Genomic DNA, 9,545 nt, shown 5'->3' on the forward strand with positions numbered 1-9,545 from the left:
TAAACCTATTTGTTTTAGACGGAATCTCAAAGCGCAGAACAATAATACACAATATTCCGATAATAAGACAAACGATTTAAATAATAGGAGGGATTTAATTCTGAATGTACATATATATTCAATAGCGATTCCTTGTCTTGGACATGTATTTAGTTGTAACTCCATTGTTCTTTCAAATTGTTTCGTTGTTTTCGGTAAACATCTAATCTCTTACAACTAGTTGTTATATTTTAAAGGTGTTTGCACGCCAGAAAGTTTTAAAAGGAAAGTTGCAATTAAAAGCCTGACAGGGTAAAATAAAACTTGAATACTTTGCAGTCCCAACCAGTATCTCTCGATCGTGAAAACGATGTTTCCGGACACCCCCTCCCTTCCAGTTGTAACAGCTGACAAACTTCTATTGTAAGCACGAACTGACCAGGAACCCCCATCCCATCCGAAATATTTTTAATGTAGTCCAGGATTGCTTACGTCTTTCAATTTCTTGTCCAAAATTTTATAAATCTGACATATTTCAGAGTCGATCACTGAATATCTTCAATGTTTGTTTAAAATCCAATGTGAAAATAATACTTTATTGCTAAAGTTGAATGTAAATTATACTTTTTATCCACAGTTCTGCGCAATAATTGATTAAAATCATAATTTATCAATCCTTTCTAATGAAAATTAAAACATATGATCCGCCCGCTATGATCACTACTAGAGTAGCAATAGAAGTCAACACAAAATTGAATAAATCTGTACATGGAATTAACACCTTCGGACAATATTAGTGGCTGGAAAATAAAGATTTGTTTAATTACTTTTTTTTCAAAGGAGGAACACGTTGGTATCCAATCAACTCAGGTATTCAGAATATAAAAGTTCAAGATATCAGAGTTTGACTGTATAAAAAGAAATTTGGTTATTAAACATTTCAAAACTACAAGGATCTGCCATCTATAATATTCACAATTTTACAACCCAAATATGCTTATATCCAATGTAAGTCCAAGTTAGAGAGCATAATATGAGTTGTAAAACGGAGAAAATGATTTTAACTCTTCAACCACAGACCTGTCTCTGTTTCAACTAACTTTTTTTCTTATGCAAAATCTTAAAGGGGTAGAATTAACGAGGGAGGGGGGGTATTTTCAGAGGTGCGTAATGGAAACTAAAAATGTGTATTAAAGCAAAAAATGCATTATTTTGCCTTTTAAAAAGGTAAACGTGTTTGGACCTCATGAAAAGGTAGTTAATACAGGATGTATTTACTCTGACTGTCAAAAAATTTCATTTTGCCTGAAATAATAAGTCAAAATCATAAATCGAACACTAACAAAAATGATTTTGTTTAAGCATGATGCAAAGGTGATAAAAATATTACCCAACATATAGAATAACATTCTACTACTCCAATACATTGGAACAAGTAAAAAGCTTATACATTCCACAAAGCAATAATGTGAATTTTCGTATGATTTATTCATTTAAAGGGTTGAACAAGATATATATGAAACGTACATTCTAATCCTAATTTATTGCACAAGCCCTAAATGTCCAAAGTTAAAATATGTTCATTTATGGTACCAAATTTATATTCCATTACAGTGCACAAATATTGCACTCACGATATAGCTTCAGTGTTTTGAAACCTAAATTAATAAAAATTTTATTTACATATTTTCAATTATAGTAAATTCCACAAAAAAAAATGTTGCCTCAAAATAAAAATAAAAAACTGACCATAGTTTAGCTGAAACTTCGAAGAGTTAAGTACAAATTATTAAGCTTATTTCTGCCAAATGTCATATAATCCAGCATTAATAAATCACAGTATATAACTGTGACCTTACAATGACTACAATAACTTTGAAATGTAGTTTATTCTTTATATAAATCAAATCCATGCAATCTGATAAGAGTAAAAATGCACAACTATCAAGTTCAGTCACTCTGCCGTGGTCCTTAAGTTTACACATTATGAAGCTATTTTAGAACATTTTGATAAAATTACATAAACAACTATGTTAAATGTAGTAACCACTGGAATGCCTCTTTTCAATAACATTGTATTTTTTTGTCTTCTTCAAGATTCTCCAATAGATTCCTTTAGTAACAGAAATGTCACAATTGCTGTGTACATTCTTGGTTTCCGTATTAATGGTTTGTGACAAAATTAAGCACATATATGTTAAATCACAGACTGGCAAACATGGTTTTGATTCCATCATCTTGTTCCTAAACGATTGGAAGGTTGTCCTCTTACGGCCTGCATGACTTCATCCAAAAAACTGTAAAAGAAGAAATAATCATTTTACAAAAATATAGTTTAACCTTGTTATCTCAAACTCAATGTGAGTGAGATAAAACATTGAGATTTCAGAGGATTTGAGATCATGGACTTACATTACATAGAGAAAAAAAGATGTTGAGACTTTCAATTCTCTCGGATATGTGGAAGTTGAGTTTTTCTGTCAAGAAAATGAAGTCGAACTGTGTGAAAATACAACACTTATAATGAATCTGGAAAAAATCTTAAAAATCCTACCTTTTGAAGTTAAGAACTGAGGTGGATCCTAGCACCACTCTGACACCAGGGGTGGTTCTGTTAAGAGTGTGGACAGTCATAGCTTCCTCATAAGTGGCCCCTCCGATCATGAACACAATAATATCCTGAGGTCTGAAATGATTTTTAACATCACTTTTATAACAAAATATAATATATTAATCAACCATACAAATTGTTCTCTACGATGGAGACTATCTTTATTTAGACTTGAACAGTAAACTTAATTGATTTCAGAGGCCTGAAAAGGTTAACAAGGATAAATTTTTATTTAGGGTGGAGGATGTTCAACTTTATCATTGTCAATTTAAATAGAAAACACATTGGTGATCTTTTTTGGGGGGGGAGCATTTAATTTTAAGCCAACCCCTGCATTCTTTTGAAGTTTAGGTAAAAAATTATTTAAACAAATCAATATAGCAAAAGATTATATTCCAAACAAAAAAAGATGCTAACATTCAGCTTACCTTTCTTTGAGAACACTTGTACCCAGGTATGGAAAACTTCCCTCCTTTAACTTTCCTTTGATCAGCTGATCCAAAACATTAAACATTACTGGTTTATGTTGGGTGTATATATTTTCAACTCCCTGAAATGAATTTTATAAAACTTCAATTTCTATTACATTGATTCCAAAAGTTCTACTGCAATTAAATTCATTCAGGAAGCAAATACAGTGTAACCTGCTTGTAACAAACACACTTGTAATGAACTGGCAATTGCATACAAGTCATTTTCTTTCTTGGTGCTTTTTAATTTTTGTGTGAACTTAACAGATATAATAAATTATTTTTACAATGAAGCAAAATCATTCATCCCTGGCACCTGGTTTTAAACATGTTTACTGTACACCACTGTTTTAGCTACAACTATGAGTCTTTAGTAAGAACAAAAACAAAAAACAAAAACTTGCAGCCATTGTAAAAATGTAGAAAGTTGGAGAAAAATGGTGCTTTCCTATTGTCCTACCTTCAACCCTTTGAAAAATCTCTTTGTCATAGCTACTGCATCTTGGTTACCAAACAAGTCGCTGCCCCTGGCTTTACGGCCTCCATATTCCAAGACGGCAGGGACTAACTGTAGAGATCAAACACTCATTATTACACACTGTAAAACAGAAATTGGTTGTTTAGAAAGCAGGTACATTGTAAATAGTTAAAACTAATGAAATATTCACATAAATTAACATTTCTGTCTTTGAATTCATAAACCCTCTATTCACTCAAAAAAAAAATATTGCTTTAGATCTTATGACTTTTCAAAAGCTAAGTATTTTTAAAAGTAAAATACAAACAATTTAAGCCTAGCCTGTGAAGCAAAATCAAACCATAAAAAAGAAACAATATACATCATCCGAAAATCTATAAGGAAACTATAGAAATTTTATGTCATTAAGAGTTATTCCTCTTATCAATGAACCTTAATACGTACATTTCTGAGTTTGTCGCTGACTCCTTTTTTGCGTAAAACATCTAACAGTCCTGATATGTCGTTATTACTGTGACTCTCGTATCGTAGGGCATACAACATCACCAGACGCAGCATATCTAATGGCTGTAGTTTGTCATTGGACAACAGAGATTTTATCCTCTGAAACCAGAAGTCTCTGTCGAGACTAAAGCTCTACTGGTTTGTACTTATAGCAAAGGAAGAGAAAAGTACTTAAGCAGTTGGGAATTGAAACTTTACAACAGCAATAAATAGAATACCGGTAATGAACCTTGATAAAGTCTCTTTATGTTCTTAGTGTAGTCTACTTGTGTGCCAAGTTATACTGAAATCAGACCAAAACTGTAGGAGGAGTAGCATTTTGAAAGAATTTCACAGAAATTTCTATTCTTAGTAACCACGGCAACCCCGTTTATCGAAATCAAAAACCGATACACAGAATTATTTAACTTAGTGTAGTCTACTTGTTTGCCAAGTTATATTGAAATCAGACCAAAACTGTAGGAGGAGTAGCATTTTCAAAGAAATTTCACAGAAATTTCTATTTTTAGTTACCACAGCAACACCGTTTATCAAAATCAAAAACCGATATATAGAATTATTTATCTTAGTGTAGTCTACTTGTTTGCCAAGTTATATTGAAATCAGACCAAAACTGTAGGAGGAGTAGCATTTTCAAAGAAATTTCACAGATATTTCTATTTTTAGTTACCAAGGCAACACCGTTTACCGAAATCAAAAACCGATACAGAGAATTATGTATCTTTGTGTAGTCTACTTGTTTGCCAAGTTATACTGAAATCAGACCAAAACTGTAGGAGGAGTAGCATTTTGAAAGAATTTCACAGAAATTTCTATTCTTAGTAACCACCGCAACACCGTTTATCGAAATCAAAAACCGATACACAGAATTATTTATCTTAGTGTAGTCTACTTGTGTGCTAAGTTATATTGAAATCAGATCAAAACTGTAGGAGGAGTAGCATTTTGAAAGAATTTCACAGAAATTTCTATTTTTAGTTACCACGGCAACACCGTTTATCGAAATCAAAAACCGATATACAGAATTATGTATCTTAGTGTAGTCTACTTGTGTGCCAAGTTATATTGAAATTAGACCAAAACTGTAGGAGGAGTAGCATTTGAAAAATTGTTTACAGACAGACAGACAGACGGACAGACGGACGGACGCCGGACGCATTACTATCGCATAAGCTCTTCTGGTCTCTGACCAGTAAAGCTAAAAAAAATAAAAGTTATTTATGCATCAGGTATATGGCTATATGGACCTGAGAAGTGAAAGCTGAGCAAATTATGGACTATTGATGTATAAAAAATGTCTCTCTGATAGATGATTTAAATGTAAACCTATATGGTGTTCCCTTGACAAAATATTTTCCAATACAGATTGCTCGTTTTCTTGAAAGAATATGCACATGTAAAAACGTGTTATTTTCTTGGCTGAGCTTCTGCTTGTTACCTGTAAACAAGCTGAATGGTCCCCTTGACATGCTAATTCCTGTTCTAGTTCCGATGCCTCCATCAAATGATGTTTAGTGACTAGCCGAGATAATTCCCCCACTACTGCCACATGCTTTGCAACAGTGCCTGACATCTTCTTGAATTGGGGGTAATTCTCTATGAAAGCCTAAAACAGAGAATATCAGAGGACAGTTGATTTTTGTTTGCTTTCTTCTTCATAACGTTTCAACGGGTCTATTGTCAAATGATGACACTTAAAATGTGTCTTTTTTCAACATTACTCTTCTAAAAAGACCTTGGCAAGAAATGATTTTGCCTCTGATCTTTAAGAGAAAGAGATTCTCAAAGAAACAATCATACAAATTGTTGAAAGCATGGCTCCTCCCCTACTAAACTGCAAAAGAGAAACAAACATGAGAAAACTAGAATGTAAACCTTTCATAAATCTGTACATACTTTCATGTCAGCGATGGATTCCACTTTTGCTGTACTTTGTGACTTTTTCTGAAATTCCTCCATAAGATCTTTGATGTTTGTTCCTATCTCTCCAAAATTATTGTACATATTCTGTTAAGTAAGAAAGCATAAATTCTATCATGTAAACATCTGTCTCTTTATACATTGTGCAAAAATATAAAATTCAGAACTGGCAGTTAAAAATTAGCAATTTTTTTTCAAATAACATTATTTATATCATAAATTCAATACTGAAAAAAAAGAATGATGTTATTGAGCTAAAAAAGGGTCATATTTACAGTTATGTGTATTTTGCAGTACCGGTATATCAATTTCATCTAGTCAAGTATATGTATTAAATACAGGTATATAAAGTTTTGCCTGCCATCTTTTTCATAATTCTGAACATATGTTACTTACATTGGCATAAAATTCATCATGTTCAGCTGACAGAACTACCTCCTTCAGATCTTTGGAGATTCCTGGTACATCTGATAGATTGATGCGATTATTGTTTATTCCTAAAAGTTCATGAACCATGGCTTGGTAAGTCCACTGCAAAAAATTATTTTAAATGAAGGCTTGACTAAATAATGCAAAAGTGAAAACACAGAAATTAAATATTAAAGACAAGTCTTGCAATATTAACCAATGTAAAAATTCAGTGAAAAGTTCATCTGATTTAATAAAGGACTTTGATCTAGCATTTTTAGACAATGAATTTCCAATTGCAAGTTAACAGTTAACCAAGAACACACTGCATTATCAGTAATTTTTCTATGTCATCCATAAGTGTAATCTGTTACTATTTCTAAACAGGTGATATACAGACCTGATTAAGAAGTGGTGAAACAGCATCATCTCTTCTGTCTAAAATCACCAACACTGGCGCTACGTCTGTTTTACGGAACTCAAACAGTGCCGCCTCTCTGTTTATAGTATTCTAAAAACATAACACATGTATTAAGAAAATGAAATTTCTGTAAAATTTAGTTCTCAGCCTTCATTTGTCAGCAAATCAGCATCGGAACCATTCTAGGAACTAAATTAGCAAAGATAACAAAGAAAATGAAAATACTGTATACAGGGTTATTTTCGCCCCGTCTTATTTTCGCCCTTTCACGCTTGTAAAGAATTTTGCCCCGTTTTAAATTCGCCCAGTCATAGTTTTGTTTAAGAAATTATACTGTATTCTTTGAATTCGCCCCGTTTTAAATTCGCCCAAATGAGGGTAGGGCGAAAGGGGCGAAAATAAAATGGGGGCGAAAATTTCCCTGTATACAGTAATAGGGAATGATTTGAAAAGGTCACCATTTTCTGCTGGACACTGACATACAAGGCTCATTTATGTCATCTCAAAAAAGATATCAGTAAGAATATAAGAAATCAGTACATCTCCATGAATACTAAATTTTACCTAAATTTGCTTTCAGATCAGAACGATTTGGCACAAAGTTTTCTCCCTTACCCTGACATTTTCTGCCAGTCTCCTAGCCATTTCTGAGGAGTTCTGATAGCGAATCATTGGACATTTTTTGAGTGACAGTAACACTGATGTTAATCCCTCTACTGTCCTGGACAAAGATCCAGGAGACCAATTCAGAGCCTGTAAATGGAGAAATAAAAATTTTAAAGTAAAGATTGCATTTTTCTTGATTAGAGAAAGATTTATTTATTCTTCTCATTCCATGAGCTATAGTTGATCTGTTTGCAGCCTACAGTCACCAATATAATGATTAAATAAATATTCAGCAACACTTTACCCTGTGTGATAAATTTTTCATTCATAAAAATACTACCAAGGCTGTACAAATATTCAGTTACACTGACAACTTATGATATATAGTGAAATGTAGGAACTCAAACTATTAGACTAAGATAATTCTAAAACTTACTTGACAACATCCTGGGATATTTAATGTAAACAGGTGGGGATTCACTGCTATGTAGTCACCAAAGAATTCCTGAAATGAAACAGCATTCTTCAAGTCCCAAATAGTATCCCCTTTGTCAACTTAGTATATGACGGTTCATGTTACATTTGTACTCTATTTCTTTTTAAGAAGATTTTTTGATAATATATTCACCTGGACTTCTCGCACCACTTCTTGGTCATCTGCTTCTGCTAAAACTTTGACATCTTGTTTGCTGATCACATTGCTAAAATCTTAAATATAACAAAAATCCTCATCTCCATACAATAAAACTTGATCATGCAAACTTAATATGGAAAGATAACTGCGATGCTTATAAATTATGTATTACACTTACAGATGTAATACAGTCCATATTTTGGCATTCTAAGTTCTTGCGCCAGAAATTCTACATTTTCTTTTGTAGGCCGGAGAAATGTTATGCACTTCAGATGTTTCATTGTCTCTCGACCTGAAGAGTCTATCCTCTCAAACAAATAGACTTCCTTCTGCAAAATTTCTGACTGTGCATACACCATGCTCACAATACTTGTCTGCAAAAATGAAAAAAATGAAAAAATGTAAAAATAAAGCCTACAAATTATGTACATGAATATGTCACTGAATAAACTACAAAACTTGTATTCAAAAATATATATTTGAGAAAAGTAAACCTGCTGATTTTTTTTTACTATAACCCCCTTTATTTACAATAACTTCGTCTGAAACAAACATTGTTGATATTCAGATTTAGACGTCTAACGTTACATGTACAGCTGCTCTACACCCAAAAGTTATAATATCTATTTATAAACTAAGCAAACGAACACAATAAAAATGTACACAGATTTACCGTTTCTTTGTCCATCAGAAGAACCTTCATACCAGGTCCACTCTCTTCTATCATCTTACTTATGTACTGTTTTATTGCCAAAGTAACATTCATTTTGACAGAAGTACAGAAAATCGACCGAATTTTCTTACAGGAAGCGCTACATAGAGACTAATTGAGAAACCAACCTCGACGAGGCTGTTCCGAAATGAAAAGAAGCTGCGTTTTGGAAAAATAATTGGAAGTCACATATCTTCCAAGAAGTGTTTGATTCGGTTTTATGCAGCTGATCTAGCGGAAAACGTGAAAATAATTTTTCAAAGTGTGTGTGTAGGGGGGTGGGGGGTTATTTTCAATTTCTTTTAAAGTTTAACATAGGTTGATCACACTATGGTGGGGTCTATTTTTATGCTATGTGCAATGTACCGTACTTGAAGATTTGTGGATACATAGATTTTGCTCAGTTCTTTGGGTACCAACATCTATATACTCCGTAGTGTTTGACCTTGACCTCGGAGTTCGGCCTTAATACTAAACTTTAACCTTGACCCTTTTGAAAACAATTGGTCCTATGGCTTTCATATTTCCCCTGTGTATATTAAATGTGCGAGATCTTTTAAAATAAATATGCTTATTTATAGTACACGTGTATATATGGAACCAGCTGCCAGAAGACATCACCACGGCCATTTCCCTTGAGTCCTTTAAGACCAGGAGTCAAGGATCTAAAGCACCGTAAATGAAGCAGAACATGTTTTTATCAGTTTTTAAAATTGTGAATAGATGCGTGGAGTCCCCCTCACGTACACGTTTTTAATTAAAGTGAGAAAATGCCGCAACAGCGGCCCTTCACTTTATAGGA

At 33.1% G+C, this 9,545-nt stretch overlaps 1 protein-coding gene across 1 annotated transcript; it reads right to left on the reverse strand.

Moving 5' to 3' along the window:
* Positions 1-1,592: 1,592 nt before the first annotated feature.
* Positions 1,593-8,837, reverse strand: LOC134230175 (vacuolar protein sorting-associated protein 45-like). Its single transcript, XM_062711949.1, has 14 exons — positions 8,705-8,837; positions 8,210-8,405; positions 8,026-8,105; positions 7,834-7,902; positions 7,407-7,544; positions 6,771-6,881; positions 6,359-6,493; positions 5,939-6,049; positions 5,481-5,648; positions 3,983-4,141; positions 3,521-3,628; positions 3,019-3,140; positions 2,534-2,665; positions 1,593-2,276 (listed from the first exon to the last, which is right to left on the reverse strand). The coding sequence occupies exons 1-14, from the start codon at positions 8,795-8,797 to the stop codon at positions 2,213-2,215; spliced, it is 1,686 nt and encodes a 561-aa protein (XP_062567933.1). The 5' UTR covers positions 8,798-8,837; the 3' UTR covers positions 1,593-2,212.
* Positions 8,838-9,545: the final 708 nt, after the last annotated feature.

This window comes from Saccostrea cucullata, unplaced genomic scaffold (assembly GCF_032062105.1).
Source record: "Saccostrea cucullata isolate Sc308-1 unplaced genomic scaffold, CSIRO_AGI_Scuc_v1 ctg4871, whole genome shotgun sequence".
NCBI classification, from domain to species: Eukaryota; Metazoa; Mollusca; class Bivalvia; order Ostreida; family Ostreidae; genus Saccostrea; species Saccostrea cuccullata.